The 20904-nt window shown below is 39.9% G+C and overlaps 1 protein-coding gene across 14 annotated transcripts; it reads left to right on the forward strand.

The window, feature by feature from the left end:
- The first annotated feature begins 395 nt into the window (after positions 1-395).
- LOC139558009 (complement decay-accelerating factor-like) lies at positions 396-19929 on the forward strand. 14 transcript variants are annotated; one of them, XR_011671522.1, is made up of 13 exons: positions 430-627; positions 778-969; positions 1077-1179; positions 1297-1367; positions 2756-2941; positions 4276-4350; positions 4491-4541; positions 10760-10819; positions 11047-11100; positions 12526-12574; positions 15603-15686; positions 15868-18861; positions 18957-19929. XR_011671522.1 is itself a non-coding variant. In XM_071373454.1 (12 exons), exons 2-11 carry the CDS (start codon positions 897-899, stop codon positions 13320-13322), a joined length of 786 nt encoding a protein of 261 aa, XP_071229555.1. In that variant the 5' UTR covers positions 396-482; positions 778-896; the 3' UTR covers positions 13323-13340; positions 13531-13804. The 14 variants fall into 14 exon arrangements, 10 of the variants coding, with proteins under 10 accessions (XP_071229555.1, XP_071229551.1, XP_071229556.1 ...); XR_011671533.1 differs by lacking the exons at positions 15603-15686; positions 15868-18861; positions 18957-19929 and adding exons at positions 11369-11428; positions 13259-13340; positions 13531-13804; XM_071373454.1 differs by lacking the exons at positions 15603-15686; positions 15868-18861; positions 18957-19929 and adding exons at positions 13259-13340; positions 13531-13804 and having other exon boundaries at positions 396-482.
- Positions 19930-20904: the final 975 nt, after the last annotated feature.

A 20904-nucleotide genomic window follows, 5' to 3' on the forward strand; every position in this document is an offset into this window, starting at 1 on the left:
ACACATTGGGAATTTAAAATGGGTGAATAGGTTGGTTGAAATGTCATTGATCAACATGTCAATCAAATATTACCCACATTTCCACGTTGGGATGTATTATTAGGTTATTACTTTCAATTTATTATTATTATTATTATTATTAGACTTTATACCAAGGGCCAATGGGGTGAGAAATGGGTCTTGATGGTCTCAGAGTGCGTTTCACTTCGTTTTTTCGGTCTCCAATAAATTATTCAGATACAAATTATTTTATATGGTGTTTGCGTAGTGAATTAGTCAAACTGGTCTAGACTTTGGCATTAATCTATAGAGGTGTGGCGTGTCCAAAGAATTGGAATGAGTAACAAAGATTAACTCACCGCCGTACGTCACTGGCTCGGGAGGGGCACGCTGCGCGTGGTGTTACGTCAAGCCCCGCACAGTTGCTATAAAGTGAAATGATCAACACACAGTTGAAGTCGTCGATGGTCTGGGACTGATCAGTAAGCTATAGAAACTCAACAAGGATAGAGAAATTGTTAGGTCGAGACACTGACTTGTCTTCACATAAATTCGACTTTAAAATGTTTTATTCAAATTCATGGACCAAGTGCTTGATATGCCTTATCTTTATAACAAGTGGAGATTGTGAGTGAGTTTCTAGCCATGGTAACCCTTTCCTAGATAAGGTTGATAGAAGTTTTACCTGAAAATGTTTTGCTTAGCTAGCTACATACGTTGCTAACGTAATTCTATCTCTGTGTGGAGTTTACCTATTTTACTGTATCATATCCTCAGCTGAATGTCCCAAACCTCAAGTGGAGGGAAATCAAAATGTCTTTCTAACGAATGATGCGCTCCTAAAGAACGATTTTCCGGAGGGCTCGGAAGTCACGTTTCAATGTGCCAACGGCTACATGAAAGAGCAAGGATCTGAAAGCATCACCTGCACGAGTGGAGAGTGGAGCACCCTGGAATTAATCTGCAAAAGTAGGCGGCAAAATACTAGCCCCTCTTCTGTCAAGTGCGATTGTTGAGCGTTTACTGTTGGTTGATTGTTTTAATGCTTCCATTACCTCGCTGATTATTCATTTCAGATAAGGACTGCGGTGCACCCAAGGAGATGCCACATTTGACATATGAGTTTGATAAGGGAGGGACGCTTTTTGGTGCTTCAGCAAGAGCAATTTGTGATAAAGGGTGAGTATGCTTCAATATCTGATGTATCATCATAGTATGGGGGAATTATTTTGCACAAAGATTCAATGCCAGACCCCCCCCCCCTCTCTCTCACACACACATGCTCTCCACCTCTAGCTATCAAGTTCAGGGATCAAGTTACAGGCAGTGTTATGCCACAGGTTGGAGTGGAAGATCAAGATGTGAAGGTAAATCTTACATATTTGCCATTGACACACCTTGGACATCTAAGGCATTGAACTTGTTTGAATGAAGAACACAAATTACTGCCGTTTCCGTTCGATTATTATTTTAGAGCCAAAAATAGTGACCGTTCAATTACCAAAACATTGACTGTAACTACCAATTGGGTAACAAGTACAATTTAATAATAATCCCAGACCTTAAAAGTGGTCTCCTGTTGTGGTTGAAGCACTGTTGCGGACTTAGAAAATCCAAATTACACTGTACAAAAATATATAAAGTGTCCCACGTTTCATGAGCTGAAATAAAAGATTTCAGAAATGTTACATACACACACAAAGCGTATTTCTCTTAACTTTTGCCCACAAATTTGTTTACATCCCTGTTAGTGAGCATTTCTCCTTTGCAAAGATAATCCATCCACCAGACAGGTATGTCATATCAAGAAGCTGATTAAACTCCATGATCATTACACAGGTGCACCTTGTGACAATAAAATGCCACTCTAAAATGGCCAGTTTTGTCACAACACAATGCCACAGAAGTTTTGAGCGAGCGTGCAATTGGCATGCTGAATGTAGAATGTCCACCGGTGCTGTTGCCAGAGAATTAATTATTATTATTATTTTTTTAATTTAAATGTGAAAAATATGGTATGGGCAGCCATAAGCTACGAACACAATTGCATTTATTGATTAGCAATTGGATGCACAAAAATACCGTGATGAGATCCTGAGCCCCATTGAGGCTTTTTTCTTTTTCTGTGACCAACAGATGCATATCTGTATTCATGTGAAATCCATCGATTAGGGCCTAATGAATTTATTTCAATTGACTGATTTCCTCATATGAACTGTAACTCAGTAAAATCTTAAATTGTTGCATTTTGTTCAGAATATTTTTTCTATTAAAGTGATTTTTGGGGGGGATTTTTTTGTGGAAAACCTGAAAAAACAGAGGGAAACAGAAACCTGGAAAAAACAGAATAGAATTTTGGGGGAAATTCAATGGAATCAGGCAGAAAATTAGGGCCCTGCAATTCACATGAATGTAGTGTTAATAAACTACAACTTCCTTTAGCCCAGCATCCCACATAGTTCTTGGGAGAATCTCAATTGCATGGTCCTCACGTCCTCTCCTTCTCAAAAATATTGGATGAGAGAGAAAAAAAGGGTTTTTGAGAAGGAGGAGATGGGACGCAAGGAGTATGCAATTGCGATTTGCCCCTCGACTTGATTTCTATTGTGAATGATTTGATTTCGGTCTAGAGAAACGGCGAATCTGGCTCACAAAAAAGACTTTGGTCAATTAGTAGTTTAATAGCCCAAAAATTATAATTTGGTTAGTCGCTCAGCACTAACAAATATAATGCACCCATGTATGTCTCCCTCAGTGGTAACTTGTGAAGAACCTATTGATATAATGAATGGCATGATCTCAGAGAAGCCTGACAAACAGTTTCCAGAGTATGGGGATGTCATACAGTATTCCTGTGATGAAGGTTACACCCTCATTGGAAACAAATCCATTGAGTGCGATGAAGATGGTGAATACAACTCATTCCGTCCTGAATGCAAAGGTATGAATTCCATTTATGTTTGATAAATGATCTGCGAACACCCTACATCTAGACACTGCATGCATCCACTGGTTGAATCAATGTTGTTTCAATGTAATTTGTCACCCTATTGTGAGTGACATGGAAAACACATTTGGATTTGCAAAAAGTAATCAACCAGTACTGTTTGTTATTCCAACCAGTGTTGTAAACATTGTAATTTAGCTAAAACTTCAACTTAAATACAATGAATTACTTGACTAACAGGTTGTTACATCAATCAAATTTCAACATAATCATCAGAACAATGTTTGTTGAAATTTGCATAGAAAATTCCACGTAGAAATGTAAAATCTTTTCCTTCCTATAGAACCCTTTCTGTGTTTGCAAACATTGCTGCACGAGGGCGATGCATGGAAGTTGGTGGCAGAACATGCAGTTCTTCTAGAACGCCAGCAAAAAAAAGCCTCTTTACATGTTGCTTCCGAGTGCATTTCACACTACTTTTGGATTATAATTGGATTTTAAGGCTCGTATGAATGTCCTGCTTGTATGAATATAATGTTTGTCATTATCATTGCATATCAATTGCATTATACTTTTTTTTTAAACACTTCAACTTCAACTAGTAAAATGTCTCTTAGGCTGTAGCAAAAGCTAGCCAATGTCAATGAGCGTTACCATTCCAGCTAACTACTGCATCCAAAATAATTATTTTGCAAAGATCACAACCAAAAAATAATATTAGACTGTTCAAGCAAGAATCAAGACATATTTGTAAGCGTATGAGAACCCTAACATTTTGTTTAGAAGTAATAAAAACCTAAATCTAGGCTATGTTGAATGGGCGCAGATGGCAATTGCTTTCTTACTGCCGCTAAGAGTCGCGAGCATCTGTGCATGACGTCAGTGTCGTGTACTGGAAAAGGGTCTATAGTCAAGATTGGGTGTTTGAAATTATTATTAATTTAATATTTGATTAGACATATTTTATTTGACCTTTCAATGTTGATAGTAAAATGGTATGTTTGAATCAGTCATTGATTCAATGTCATGCCATTAACTAAAGAGGTATATTGAAGTAAAATGTGAAGCCACAGTCCAACGATTGATGCTTGAACAGTGACTCCTTTTGGTAAACGTGTTTTCAACATAGATTCCATGTCACAATAGGTTGACAAATGAATTTGAAACAACGTTGATTCAACTGCGTGCCCAGTGGGTTGCACCATCAGACTATGATAAGGAACATTGTCATTGATCTTTCTTCTTTAAATCCCTCTGTGTAACATGTAACAGTGGTGTATGCCTGAAGGTGCAATACAAAATAACCATTGTGCATTTCTATTTCATAGATGTCAATGACATTCCTTTGAAACCAACAACCATATCAGCATCAATAACATCGACTGTTCCACCCACAATACAAGGTAGAGCAAATCCAAGTAAATCTAGCCCAGTGTAATCAAGGGCTTGACGATTAGTTGAATCAACTACGTTAGATTTCTCTAGAGTCTAGACCATGGTAATAACATTCTGTCCCTATGCATGATTATATAATTATTTGCAGTTTCAGGGACGCATCATAGCATTGGTGAACATGACACCAACACAGCTACAAGTAAGCTAATTCAAGTGATTATTTTAATGTTAACATTGGTGTACATAGGGCTGTTATGGTGACCGTATTACTGGCGATCACGAGTCATGACGGCAGCCAAATTCCACTTGACCGTTTAGTCACAGTAATTAGGCTTCTCCAAGCTCTGATGCTGCTGATGGTCATTAGTAGCCTTCCAAACTTGCTAACTGCCTGGTACTCCGCACTCTATTGTCCCTCTAATCACTGACATCAATGCAAATGTAATCAAAAATCTAATTAAACACTTCATGAGAGCATGTTGCGTAACATTTCTATAAGCTATGCAATCGCGTGACAAAACCGAGTGATGGCCTCTTAAAAAGAGGATCCCATCAGCTACTATTTATTTCAACTTTCCTAATATTAAGCACATTGTGAAGAGAAGCAACAGAAGTATAGCCTACCTGGCTGGCACAGGAAAAGCGTCCTCTATTCCCTATATAAGTGCATCGATAACATGTATTGTTTTCCCCTGCCCCTGTTTTGAGACAGGTGTGTGATAATGGTCCATTATGAATCAAAACATATTATTTAGTATACAGAGCATTCGGAAAGTATTCAGACCCCTTCCCTTCCACATTTTGTTAGATTACAGCTTTATCCTCAATCTACAGACAATACCCCATAATGACAAAGCAAAAACTGTTTTTTATAAATAATAAACAGAAATACCTTATTTACCTAAGTATTCAGACCCTTATGAAATTTTCTACAACTTGGAGTCCACCTGTGGTAAATACAAGTGATTAGACATGATTTGGAAAGGCACACCTGTCTATATAAGGTCCCACAGTTGACAGTTTGTCAGAGCAAAAACCAAGCCATGAGGTCAAAGGAATTGTCCGTAGAGCGCCTAAACAGGATTGTCGAGGCACAGATCTGGGGAAGAGTACCAAAACATTTCTGCAGCATTGAAGGTCCACAAGAACACAGTGGCCTCCATCATTCTTAAATGGAGGAAGTTTGGAACCACCAAGATTCTTCCTAGAGCTGGCCGTCCGGTTAAATTAAGCAATTGGGGGGAAAAGGGCCTTGGTCAGGGAGGTGACCAAGAACCTGATGGTCACTCTGACAGAGTTCCTCTGTGGAGATGGTTGTCCTTCTGGAAGGTTCTCCGATCTCTGCAGCTCTCCACCAATCAGGCCTGGTAGAGTGGCCAGACCGAAGCCAATACTCGGTGAAAGACACATGACAGCCCGCTTGGAGTTTTCCAAAAGGCACCTAAAGGACTGATCATGAGAAACAATATTCTCTGGTCTGATGAAACCAAGATTGAACTCTTTTGGCCTGAATGCCAAGTATCACGTTTGGAGACAGGTCAGGATCGAGGGAAAGATGAACTGCACAAATTAGAGATTCTTGATGAAAACCTGCTCCAGAGCGCTCAGGATCTCAGACTGGGGTGAAGGTTCACCTTCGAACAGCACAACAACCCTAAGCACACAGCCAAGACAACGCAGGAGTGGCTTCGGGACAAGTCTCTGAATGTTCTTGAGGGGCCCAGCCAGAGCCCGGACTTAAACCAGATTGAACATCTCTGGAGAGACCTGAAAATAGCTATGCAGCTATACTCCCAATCCAACCTGACAGAGCTTGAGAGTATCTGCAGAGAAGAATGGGAGAAATTCCCCAAATAAAGGTGTGCCAAGCTTGTAGCATCATACCAAAGACGACTAGAGGCTGTAATCCCTGCCAAAGTAAAGGGTCTGAATTCTTATGAAAATTAGATTTTTATTTTTTATACATTTGCAAAACATTTTAACCTGTTTTTGCTTTGTCATTATGGGGTATTGTGTGTAGATTGAGAGGAAAAAACGATTTCCATTTTAGAATAGGGCTGTAACAAAATGTGGAAAATGTCAAGCGGTCTGAATACTTCCGCATGCACTGTATGTAAAGATGAGATTAAATCAAGAACAGTCTGATGGGTGACAATATTAGCCTATCACTTGTGAATGATGCCCAGCTTGTGTGCAGTAAGGCAAGAAACTGCGACTTTTAAAAATCATAGTCGCACACCTCATGTAGGCATATACAGTGGGGAGAACAAGTATTTGATACACTGCCGATTTTGCAGGTTTTCCTACTTACAAAGCATGTAGAGGTCTGTAATTTTTATCATAGGTACACTTCAACTGTGAGAGACGGAATCTAAAACAAAAATCCAGAAAATCACATTGTATGATTTTTAAGTAATTCATCTGCATTTTATTGCATGACATAAGTATTTGATCACCTACCAACCAGTAAGAATTCCGGCTCTCACAGACCTGTTAGTTTTTCTTTAAGAAGCCCTCCTGTTCTCCACTCATTACCTGTATTAACTGCACCTGTTTGAACTCGTTACCTGTATAAAAGACACCTGTCCACACACTCAATCAAACAGACTCCAACCTCTCCACAATGGCCAAGACCAGAGAGCTGTGTAAGGACATCAGGGATAAAATTGTAGACCTGCACAAGGCTGGGATGGGCTACAGGACAATAGGCAAGCAGCTTGGTGAGAAGGCAACAACTGTTGGCGCAATTATTAGAAAATAGAAGAAAATAGAAGAAGTTCAAGATGATGGTCAATCACCCTCGGTCTGGGGCTCCATGCAAGATCTCACCTCGTGGGGCATCAATGATCATGAGGAAGGTGAGGGATCAGCCCAGAACTACACGGCAGGACCTGGTCAATGACCTGAAGAGAGCTGGGACCACAGTCTCAAAGAAAACCATTAGTAACACACTACGCCGTCATGGATTAAAATCCTGCAGCGCACACAAGGTCCCCCTGCTCAAGCAGGCGCATGTCCAGGCCCGTCTGAAGTTTGCCAATGACCATCTGGATGATCCAGAGGAGGAATGGGAGAAGGTCATGTGGTCTGATGATTCAAAAATAGAGCTTTTTGGTCTAAACTCCACTCGCCGTGTTTGGAGGAAGAAGAAGGATGAGTACAACCCCAAGAACACCATCCCAACCGTGAAGCATGGAGGTGGAAACATCATTCTTTGGGGATGCTTTTCTGCAAAGGGGACAGGACGACTGCACCGTATTGAGGGGAGGATGGATGGGGCCATGTATTGCGAGATCTTAGCCAACAACCTCCTTCCCTCAGTAAGAGCATTGATGATGGGTCGTGGCTGGGTCTTCCAGCATGACAACGACCCGAAACACACAGCCAGGGCAACTAAGGAGTGGCTCCGTAAGAAGTATCTCAAGGTCCTGGAGTGGCCTAGCCAGTCTCCAGACCTGAACCCAATAGAAAATCTTTGGAGGGAGCTGAAAGTCCGTATTGCCCAGCGACAGCCCCGAAACCTGAAGGATCTGGAGAAGGTCTGTATGGAGGAGTGGGCCAAAATCCCTGCTGCAGTGTGTGCAAACCTGGTCAAGAACTACAGGAAACGTATGATCTCTGTAATTGCAAACAAAGGATTCTGTACCAAATATTAAGTTCTGCTTTTCTGATGTATCAAATACTTATGTCATGCAATAAAATGCTAATTAATTACTTAAAAATCATACAATGTGATTTTCGGGATTTTTGTTTTAGATTCCGTCTCTCACAGTTGAAGTGTACCTATGATAAAAATTACAGACCTCTACATGCTTTTTAAGTAGGAAAATCTGCAAAATCGGCAGTGTATCAAATACTTGTTCTCCCCACTGTATGTTTTGTTAAGTGGCCAAATACCTTCTTAAAATTAAGCACATTAATCAGTTCTACAACAGGTGTAGAACCTAACAGGCATACACTATCGTTCAAAAGTTTGGGGTCACTTATACATTTCCTTGTTTTTGAAAGAAAAGCTTCTTTTTTTTGTCCATTTAAAATAACATATTGATCAGAAATACAGTGTATATGTTGACTATTGTAGCTGGAAATGGCAGATTTTTTAATGTAATATCTACATAAGTGTACAGAGGCCCATTATCAGCAACCATCACTCCTGTGTTCCAGTGGCACCTTGTGTTAGCTAATCCAAGTTTATCATTTTAAAAGGCTAATTGATCATTAGAAAACCGTTTTGCAAATATGGTAGCATAGCTGAAGACTGTTGTTCTGATTTGAAGAAGCAATAACACTGGCCTAATTTACACTAGTTGAGTATCTGGAGCATCAGCATTTGTGGGTTCGCTTACAGGCTCAAAATGGCCAGAAACAAAGACCTTTCTTTTGAAACTCGTCAGTCTATTCTTGTTCTGAGAAATGAAGGCTATTCCATGCGAGAAATTGCCAAGAAACTGAAGATCTCGTACAACGCTGTGTACGACTCCCATCACAGAACAGAGCAAACTGTCTCTAACCAAAAGAGCAGTGGGAGGCCCCGGTGCACACCTGAGCAAGAGGACAAGTACATAGTGTCTAGTTTGAGAAATAGACGCCTCACAAGTGTTCAACTGGTAGCTTCATTAAATAGTACGCACAAAACACCAGTCTCAACGTCAACAGTGAAGAGGCGATTCCGGGATGCTGGCCTTGTAGGCAGAGTTGCAAAGAAAAAGCCAGTTTTGGCAAGTCGGTTAGGACATCTACTTTGTGGAGTCAACAGAAGTCAACATAGCATTGTAAATATTCACTTACCTTTGATCTTCATCAGGAATCCCAGTTCCACAATAAATGTTTGATATGTTCGATAAAGTCCATTTATGTCCAAATACCTAATTTTTGTTCGCGTTTAGTACACAATCCAAATTCACGAGGCGCGGGCAAGTCCAGACAAAGTCATATTACAGTTCGTAGAAACATGTCAAACGACGTATAGAATCAATCTTTAGGATGTTTTTATCATAAATCTTCAATAATGTTCCAACCGGAGAATTCCTTTGTCTGTAGAAATGCAATGGAACGCAAGCTAACTCTCACGTGAGCGCACGTGATCAGCTCATGCCACTTTGGCAGACCTCTGACTCATTTAGCTCTCATTCCCCCATCCTTCACAGTAGAAGCATCAAACAAGGTTCTAAAGACTGACATCTAGTGGAATATATGATCCCGTAGACACTGTATATTCGATAGGCAATAACTTGAAAAACTACAAACCTCAGATTTCCCACTTCCTGGTTGGATTTTTTTCTCAGGTTTTTACCTGCCATATGCGTTCTGTTATACTCAGACATCATTCAACCAGTTTTGAACTTCAGTGTTTTCTCTCCATCTACTAATTATATGCATATTCTAGCTTTTATGGCTGAGTAGCAGGCATTTTAATTTGGGCACGCTTTTCATCCAAAATTCCGAATGCTGCCCCCTACCCTAGTGAAGTTAAGGACAACAAAGTCAAGGTATTGGAATGGCCATCACAAAGCCGTGACCTCAATCCCATAGAAAGTCTGGGCAGAACTGAAAAAGTGTGTGCGAGCAAGGAGGCCTACAAACCTGACTCAGTTACACCAGCTCTGTCAGGAGGAATGGGCCAAAATTCAACCAACTTATTGTGGGAAGCTTGTGGAAGGCTATCCGACACGTTTGACCCAGGTTAAACAATTTTAAAGGCAATGCTACCAAATACTAATTGAGTGTATGTAAACTTCTGACCCACTGGGAATATGATGAAAGAAATAAAAGCTGAAATAAATAATTCTCTGCTATTATTCTGACATTTCACATTCTTAAAATAAAGCGGTGATCCTAACTGACCTAAAACAGGGAATTTTTATGAGGATTAAATGTCAGGAATTGTGAATGTGAGTTTAAATGTATTTGGCTAAGGTGTATGTAAACTGCCGACTTCAACTGTAGGAGGACTTCTTTTTTAACCACTCAACACAGAATAGTTGCAAATCCCTCAAATCATTGAGAAAATATTGTTTCTATTCAGCTATGTTCAATTGTATTCTTCATACTATAAAATAATGCCACGGAATATAAAGCAAATCTTGTCTGCTAAATTAACTATGGTAGTCTCTCCCACAGTCATATGGCATAGCCAGATCAGTGCTTAACATAAGGAAAAGTCAGTATGCTATTCTGTTCTTCTGAATCTACTACATTTTCTTCATATCATGTTTCTGTAGACCTGTCTAAAATAAATAATGGATTGATTGTGATGGTGTAGGCTATATTACATGGATTTATTAGACTTTTTAAAATGTAGATGTTCCAGAGGTCTGCATCAGTGGCCATAGCACTAGGTGTACACATATAAACAAAAATGACAGCACTGCATGAAGGTGCAATACAAAATAACCATTGTGCATTTCTATTTCATAGATGTCAATGACATTCCTTTGAAACCAATAACAACATCGACTGTTCCACCAACAATACAAGGTAGAGTAAATCTAGCCCAATATAATCAAGGGCTTGATGATCAAATGAATCAACTTTGTTAGAGTTCTCTAGAGTCTAGACCATGGTAATAACTTTCACTCCCTATCCATGATTTATATAGTAATGTTGTATTTGCAGTTTCAGGGAGGCATCATGGTATTGGTGAACATGACATCAACGCAACTACAAGTAAGATATTTCAAGTGATTATTATTTTGTCGTTATAGATTTTTCCAGCTCACATGCAGCAGTCGTGGGAAGTGTGATCGGCTTCGTCATAGGTAAGAAATAAATCATTTGAAACAATCACAATTGAGAGGGAGATATGTGTCTGGTAAAATTTGTCCAATAGGCTTTTGAGTTTAACATGCTGACCACACCGCCCAGGTTGCATGTGCAAGCGTTGATAAATACATTTAGACATTGGATGAAATTATAGAGGTTATTCAAACTGCTTGCATGTGTGAACGAGCATCTGTGTAGCCAGGCACTAAAATAGAACTTGGTTCTTGCAAGTCCCGCCACTCCCATTTCCTCATTGGTTTTTAGGAGCATATACGCACGAGGGCGACTGAAAGATGAATGAGGTCCAGACTCCAGTCGGTTGTGGTAATGCACCTTTAAAGTTGGTTGCCAACCACCATATAAAATACACAGAAGAAGACTGTACAAGGACATATTACTAGTATTAGGTTCTAATTTTCAGAGTAAATAACTCACGGACACTAGAGAAGCTTAACCAAGTTTAATTCTTCCCAAAGGGTCGATACAGCTGGATTCAGACAAACATGTTTCTACCACCAAATTGTGTATATATACTCCACTTTAGGCACTCCTCCTCCTCTCCGATCCTTACATCTTATGGTTCGACAGGAAGAGTGTAATAAACCATAATTTCTCACTTCAGGGAAATTGACCTCAACAGCTCCTTCGCCTAATCCACAGATGTCCATCCGCTTTCCCTATAGCAATCATGTGACTTCCTCCCGTCCACCCAACACATTCCAAAGCCATCTGTTTCCTACAGATAACCATTAACTTCTGATGTAAAACCAGTCCCTTTCACTCCTTTATATAATATGCTTCTGCGTATAACAATGTTCCAAGTTTCACCCAGAATCTAACACTAGAAACTAACAAGGTTTCCCCTTTTTCAACTGTGGATTAATTGTCAGAGTAGAGAACACACAATGTGACTCAAAATTCTAGAAAGATCCAGCAAAAAAAAAAAAGGATCTTGTACATTTCAGGTAAAATAACAACCCAATGTTTATCCCAGTTCGTCCGCATGTTAGCTAGCAACAGCAAGTTAGCTAGCTAATGTCCATGAATGTTTCATGTGTTTCAACCTGTCCCAAAATTAATATAGTTCAGATTTTGTTTTAATATTTCAACCTGGCGTTCTGATCGCGTCTAGTGTGGATGGACAAAATCAACATGCGGACGCACTCACGTGCCCTATAGAACACATCCTTACATGCTGACTAACTAAACTGGATTCTTTGTTGTATACTGTACTGGGGAAAACATTCCCTTCTGTGACTCATCAAGAATTTCCTTCACATTACTTGATCTGTTACACTAGTAGGCCTAGTCAAACTGCTGACTTTCCAATGTTACCATGTTTATCAGATATGTATTACACTTTCTCTTGACCATTTGACGATCATACAGGGGACTTATGATTGATTCCTTATCTTTTGCAGTTACACTTATTGTGCTGTTCGTATTATATCGTTTTCAGAAGATGAAAGGGTGAGAACCTACATTTGATCATTTCTCTTACTAGAAAATAGTGCACAATTTCACCAACTGAATCACAGCTATTATTTTCCCCCTAACTATATATGCATTCACTACAACTTCTGCTAATGTACTTTACACTGTTCATTACACAAATGAATTATTTGGATAAACTAGCCATACGGCTGGCCAATTAATTGAACTAAACAATGCTGTTTACGGAATTACATAACCCATGAACTAACATTCAGTCTGGCGTTTCATATTCATGTATTCCCTACGATACCTGTGATTTGCATGATCAAACTTTTTGCTAGATACTTCAACTTGCTACTGTACATGCCATAGTTGCCTTTGCCTGTTTTTGGCCATTCCGCTAAAGCTTTGTCTTTCCTGCTGGGTGTTGAAAAATCAAGGCAGTTGGGAAATCCTTTCCTAAGGCACTCTCGGACAGAGATATTGGTATTGAAAAAGAGAATATAGTATGGTGTTCAAAAGGGAGGTGGCTAGGAAGCTAGACCTACCATACACCGTGCTAAACTGACCAGCTGACTACCACACTGGAACACAGCTACCAAACTAAGCACTAAAATACTGAGATTGGCATGCATAATCTACTGTATTTCCTTACTGCACTATTATTTATATGTAAACATGATAATCCTGACAATTTCATTATTTGAAAATGTTGCATAGCTCCTACCAGACAGGAGAAGACTCAAGAAGAAAAGAGGAGTTATTACAATTTCAAAATGACTAAGTTGAATGCCTACCCAAGGTATCTACAATTCATACATGATTCTCTTAAACCCATTATGAAACAAATGTCCTATCTTTTAACCAAAGTCTTACTCATATGACTATACAGTTTGTGGTTGTCTTTGAACTTGAGTAATCTAAATAGTGAAACTATTGTTAACTGCTCCATTGAGTCAATGCTTTGTCTAAAATATCTAATTTCTTTTCAGGGCTAGGACTGCTCCTGTCTGTGTCCTTGAAAAGAAGTGCCCAGTAATTGTCTCAGACCATTCCCTGGTTGAACAAAGCCACTTAATTTACAGTGCCTTTACGTATGTGACATTACTGAATGAAAGTTATAATTGTACTTTTGTTATGAAGATGTAAATATTTTTTGAAAGTCAATGTAAATGTTTTAACCCAATGTTTGAAGACTAATATTTAAATATTTTATGTAAAAAACTGGAACGTGTAATAAAAAGCTTTTTGCCTTGTCAAATACCATATTTGTCTACAAGTTGCTAGTCAGCTGTGTTGAGTGGGCAGAAGGCCCTGTAATAAGATTAATGCACTAAACAAAATGTATGATTGAGGAAATCCCCAGGCTGATCATCTCTGACCATTCCTAAATGTGTGCGGAATGATTGCGGCTCAAAGGAAAATAATCTGGGTCTGGTAAAGCGGACATTCCTGTTAAATCTACTGTATTTATTTTCAAGTAGGCTCAATGTGGGTCAGGGAAACTAGCTCATGTTCATTTCCTCGCCCCAAATGTGTGATTTAAAGGAAAGGTTCGCCCATTTTGAATGTTATATTTTTTTGGTGCATCTGAGTGATGTTCTATCGATTCCCTGGGTCTTTTCACGTGTATCCGAGTTAATGGCGTTCAAGCAGGCAGACGTGGCCGGTATTACGTAGCACCGTGATAAAGTCCCTCTCACTACACTGAAGTTAATAGGAATACAACTTTTAGATCGCAAATGTCTATCATACATGTCCGATTGTAATACTGGCCGACGTCATAACTCGGGAGGATGTCTTTCGAATGAGCCATTGGTCATATTTTTGCGATATTTCTACATTGAGAAATGTGTAATTTGACGAATGGTCTAGCATATTGTTCCTATTTGCCTCTAGTCCATGGTGCTGTTGCCAAAGATCTTATAGAAATTCGTGCTAATGTCGTTTTGTCTAGCTAGTGCCCAATAGACTCCCATTCACATCAAGGAGAGCGCGTCTTGTCGCAGAATTGCCCAGAATGCACCGCGCGGCCCCTTGGTGTAGCTTGGTCAGCGTTTCCTATCTCCTCAAAAGTACATCTGCCGTTGCGAATGTTATACTCCATTCTGTGAGGCACATCGATCTGCAGGTTGAACATGGTGAGATCGTAGACTCTTAAATTGATAGTGTAGTTTGTTTAGGCGATTTTACAGTTAACTAGCTACGTTACATGCTGATATTGTCTGGTATTATTGTGTGTAGCTACGTTTGCAGGCTAGCCCATAGAGCGTTGCATTGTGTTTTTTTTTGTCGATTTTCTATGTTGCTCCCAACTATATTATAACGCCAAAATTAAAACAAATCACAAAAAAATATTGTTCTCATATTAGTGTTTAACACAGTGAATTAGTGGTTTGGGGTGGATTTTTAAAATATTTTAATTCCTTTTTAAAATCTCAAGTCATTCTATGATAAACTGCTTTTTCTCCTTTTGAGACATTTGTGTAAATATTAAAGTAGTATGTACATTTTCTAATGATGGTTTGTTTTCTCAAGATAAACACATTACGAAAGTTTTGGTTGCAGGGACTTGTTAAAATAATACTTTTTACGTCTGTGCTGTGTAGAAGGCTCTTTCTGTTGCTCAAAAGCAGAAAGCTGCACAGTAATACTGTGGCCACAACAATAGCCATGAGAGATGAGATCAACCATGCCAGACTGCTGCCTTTGATTTATTAAACACCATTTTCACATAGGCTTGCAGAAATGACAAACATGTTGCGGTTATAAACCATTGCAATGAAGGAATGCATGATAGGTCAATTGATATGTCTGTTATGACAGGTGTAAAGAAAGACTAAAGCATGTTAAACCAGTCTAACAAAAGAACCAAATCACTGGCAAATGTAGAAACTCAATAGATACGTTCACAACCATGCTTACTGGGAAGAACCAAGCCATTATATAAACCTGACTTTGAACACATGGCCAGAAAAGCCCCTCGTTGCACTGTGCTTACACTCCTCCATTTTGTGTCTGTCTACGGTCTTAGAGCCTTGAACTGTGGCTCTTGTGATTGCAGGTCCCTGCATGAGGCTTCTGGTATCTGATACAATGGAGACATTGAGGCAAAATGTCAATAAGTAACGCTTCACAACAGGGGGCTGTACTGTAAATTCCTAAATGATGCAAATAATTTTTTCTGTTCTGGTTACATATGTATTTCATGGATCATCAAAATAAACAAATGTACACATGTAGGCTACAGTATGTTATTGTACAAAAAAAACTTGCATTACCCTCAGTCGCTCGTCTAGATGCCCCTTCTCGTCCTTATGTTTTCACAGCCGGAGTCACAGCATTCACACACCTCAGCTCCATGCACAGACAGCCATCTATGGAAACGGAGGCCACAGGACCCTGCTCTGATGGTCTGACTGCTCACTCATGTCACATTTTACAACAATTATGGGTATTGAAGTGGTAAAACACATGTGAATGTAAGTACAAAACTTGGCAGGAAATTATGCTAAAAGTACCTTCATACTGTACCTTCCCCCTCACCTGGATGTAGACTGGTTATATGTGTAGGCTTTGTTGACAGCAGTTATAGGGCTAAATGCAAAAGCTGCTCTCAAGGTACAGTTAATATAAACCTGCAACACAACAATAAGGCAACAAGTAATGGCCATGGGTCTTTACCGATAGGCCACCACAGATACAGTATATGATGTGAGGCGTGTGTGACTTTTTTCATAACTTATTTTATCATCTCACTTTTGATATGTCCATGTTTTGAAAGCGGGAGGCATCCAGAAGAATTGGTGGCTTGGCCAGTTACAGACGCCTTGATATAAATAGCGTCATCAAGAGTGTAGAGATTTGTCTCCCGCTCTGTAGTCCAGTCATCTATACTGAATAAAAATACAAACGCAACATGTAAAGTGTTGGTCCCATGTTTCATGAGCTGAAATGAAAGATCCCAGAAATGTTCCATATGCACAAAAAGCTTATTTCTCTCAAAATTTACAGAAATGTGTTTACATCCCTGTTAGTGAGCATTTCTCCTTTGCCAAGATAATCAATCCACCTGGCAGGTGTGGCATTTTAAGAAGCTGATTAAACAACATGATCATTTCAAAAGGTGTACCCAATGCTGGGGACAATAAAAGGCCACTCTAAAATGTGCCACAGGTGTCTCAAGTTTTGACGGAGCGTGCAATTAGCATGCTGACTGCAGGAATATCCACCAGAGCTGTTGCCAGAGAATTTCATGTTATTTTCTCTACCATAAGCTGCCTCCAATGTTGTTTTAGAGAATTTGGCAGTACGTCCAACCGGCCTCACAACCGCAGTTCACGTGTAACCACGCCAGCCCATGACCTACATATCCGGCTTCTTCACCTGCGGTTTAGTCTGAGACCAGCCACTCGGACAGTTGATGAAACTGAGGAGTTTTTCTGTTTGTATTAAAGCCCTTCTAGGGGAGGAAACTTATTCTGATTGGCTGGGCCTGGCTCCCCAGTGGGTCGGCCTATGCCCCCCCAGGCCCACCCATGGCTGTGCCCCTGCCCAGTCATGTGAAATCCATAGATTAGGGCCTAATGAATTCCATTTCAATTGACTGATTTCCTTATATGAACTGTAACTTAGTATAATTGTTGAAATTGTTGTATGTTGAATTTATATTTTTGTTCGGTATATAAGACAAGGCTTACCGTTGGCAACCTACAAGTGTTGATAGTGCCTTCTCCAGTATTATTAAATGTGCTGACAGACCTGCGAGTAAGCAGAGCAAGGACAGACTTCCTTGTCTCCAGCATGAGTACCCAAGGGGTGTCCAGGCTGGCTGCAACCCCTTGCTAGACACTCACCCTCCTAGTAGAAAAACACAGTTAAGAGGTGGGGAAATGAATGTAAATATTTATATTTTCACTACCTGTTAAATTTAGTTTCTCTTGATGGCCATTTTTTTATTAGATGGCCTTCATCCTTGATTGATTAATTTAAGCACTGTCTTAGCCATCTCTTCACAATCATCTTTTTAAGAGTACTCTAACAAACCTAATCAGTATTTTTAGATACCAACAGCTGTGCCTACGAAGGCACATTTTGCTATCTCTTTACTGGATACATTATTTTGTTACATACAGTACAGCTGGGGTCTAACACTGTGTGCACAGATGTACAAGAACACAGCCCTATATGCAAGATCGCACCAGCGTACAGAGTCAAATTATCTGTGTTATAAAAACATTGCATTTCAAATCTGGGGTATAGGCACTTCACAGGCAGCTGGGGTTGGGTTGGTACAAACAATAACCTCAAAACTGATGGAGCGGTAGAACAGTGTTTTGAAGTAGATAAGAACCCCCTTTGTCATCTGGATGGAGGGAGGACAACATGTAGGCTAATGCATAGCAGTTGAAAGGTTAATACACATAATAAATATTTGGATTTAACAAATGAATCAAATTATATTCTTGCCAATTTAGATTAATCAATGTCTGTCAATTAGACAGACTGATTAGACATTTTTTATTACCATACTTAGTGTATGATGGTGATGGGCTGTGTTGCCTGTCTTCACAGTGAAAGGCTGCCACCTTGTGGTATTAGTACGGGTTAGTGATAAATCTGAAAACTGCTCTGCATACCGAGTGATGTTTCCAAAGGGTAAGTAAAATAGATCCACTCGGGAGACAAGCAACCCGATCCCACCCTTGCGAAAAAAAGATTGCAGTCAGAGTGCAGTATAACTGCAGTATGCTACATCCAACATAACCTCTTTTTTTACTGCAGTCATTTTGCAGTGTAACAGATAGAGGAACAGAAGAAGCGAGAGGTAACACGACCCAAAATCGGTCTCCTCCAGCAGGTGGGTGTTTTTTCTGCCCACCAAGCAAGGAGTTGTTGTATGGAGGTCAATGAGTGTAAAGTTAGGTCAACAAAATATTGGATGGCTTATTTGCCACAGCAGATGATTACATGACCCATCAAGTTAGCCAGGTTTGTCTGACGGTGATTACGGCTATTGTATAATAATGCTCAAATATTTGTATCTGGAATTTGTCTTTCAGCATCAGTAGAACACACCCGGCTCTCCTCCACCAGTCATACATGGAGAATGGTCTAATGCCTCCAATCGAAAAGAGAGCTGGCCTAAGCAAGCATGAGGACTTGCAGCGAGTTGTGAACTTAATCAACAACTACACAGGATAATGCAATAATATTACCAGGACACCACCCAGGACACAAACACTTCGGTGGAAAGCTGCTGCCATCCCATGTGACAATAGCAGTGATGTGGCATCTCTACAAGGAATCGATGACAACACTTGGTATGTAAAGCATAAACACGTTTTGATTATTTCATTGTCCTCCAACATGATTGGTACTACTTTTATTGACCTCACATTATTTCTGTATTTTCCAGAGGCTCCACCACAGTCTGGACCTTCACTTCCTGATCACAGGCCACATCAAGTTTGTCTCCGACTGGTGCTCCGGCCTCATCAAGCAGCGCTTCAGAAAGACCAGAGTGAACACTTTGTCTGAGATTGCTGGTGTTGTGAAACAGCACTGTGACAGGGGTCATCATATGCCCTGCACCAAAGTTAAGGGCAGGACAGAAACAGGCTCTCCGAATATAGATTCCCTTGTTCCATGTGTGGTTCGGATGGATCTGCCATCAGCACTATCTGCAGTGCATCTATTCATATGACTCTCTCCTAACATACGTTGCTGCTACTATTTATTTTTTTATCCTGTTGCTCAGCCACTTTACCCCTGATTGTATGCATATAACTACCTCATCTATCCCTGATATCGTCATTGATATTGTTCTTGTACATACTGTATATTATTTTCTATATATTGACACTATATATATCTGATGTTGCTACTATGCAAGTAACCATTTGGCTGTATCGTTTACACCTCCTGTAGAGACCCATCCACTTAGCAAGATGTGGCTGGGGGTTATAGCATTTCTTTCACATGACACATCAAGTTAGACAAGTGTGTCTGGGTAAGCGTCATCTAATATTTTTATCTGGACCCTTTGTTTACCTGGAATTTTCCTTATTGTAGGCTACTACTCTTACCACTTTTAGTCTAAATCTTTACTACACTACTCACTGTTTAGCACAAAACCTCACACGTAAGTGCTTAAAAAGATGGGTGGGGCTGGCTTAAGAGGGTGTGAACAATGCTGAATGGATGTAGACAAAGGAGAGCTCTCCAGTAGGTACCAAAACATTCAAAGGCTATTTTCTCAAACGTGAGGTAACAAGTTCATCAACTTTCAAATCAGAATTACTTTCCCATTGTTCCTCAAAATACAGTGTATGATGTATAATGTTGTAGCTCTGTGTATCTGCTTTAATCCAATGAAATGTAAAAAACAATTGCACATTTTCTTTAACATAAGACCAAATCAAGGCGATCGGTCACATTTGGTACATAGCGAACATAAATACAACTGTTTATTATGGACATTAATGAGGATTAAGTTGGCATGCGCTATGCAGTGTATGGGAATTGACGCTCTTTACTCTCGCACGCATATTTTGACCCTGTTGACGTCTCTGTGTGGTTTCGGCTTTACATGCTGACCACACTGCTAACGTTGCGTGTGCGAGCGTTGCAAAATACATTTACACATACTGTACATGTTATTCATTCATTGCACCCCCACTGCTCGCGAGCGTCTGCATGGCCAGGCGCTAAAATAGAAATTGGTTCTATTTGTGACGCTCAATGCGCTGCAAGTCCGGCCTCTCCTATCTCCTCATTGGTTTTTAGGAGCAAATAGCTACATGGGTGATTGAAAGATGAATTTAGGTCCACAATCTGGTCAGTTGTAGTAATGCTGTAAAGTTGGTTGCCAACCGCCATATAAAGTTCAAAGAAGAAAAAGAAGCCTGAAGGAAGGAGAGATGATGAAAAACGAATTCGGTTTACCGTTTTATCTGTGGATTAAAACCTCTACAGGATCTGTGTCCCCCCTGCGTGATGGTTGAGCTAACGTGCGCTAATGTGATTAGCATGACGTTGTAAGTAGCAAGACAATTTCCCAGGACATAGACATACCTGATATGGGCAGAAAGCAAAAAGGTATTGTTAATCTAACTGCACTGTCCAATTTACAGTAGCTATTACAGTGAAAGAATACCATGCTATTGTTTGAGGAGAGTGCACAGTTATGAATTCGAAAATGTATCAAGAAACCAATTAGGCACATTTGGGCAGACTTGAAACAACATTTTGAACAGTAATGCATTGGATCAGTCTAAAACGTTGCACATACACTGCTGCCATCTAGTGGCCAAAATCTAAATTGCGCCTAGAGTCCTAAGTCACTTAAGCTTAAAACAATGTAA

Source organism: Salvelinus alpinus, chromosome 2, assembly GCF_045679555.1.
Source record: "Salvelinus alpinus chromosome 2, SLU_Salpinus.1, whole genome shotgun sequence".
Lineage (NCBI taxonomy): Eukaryota > Metazoa > Chordata > Actinopteri > Salmoniformes > Salmonidae > Salvelinus > Salvelinus alpinus.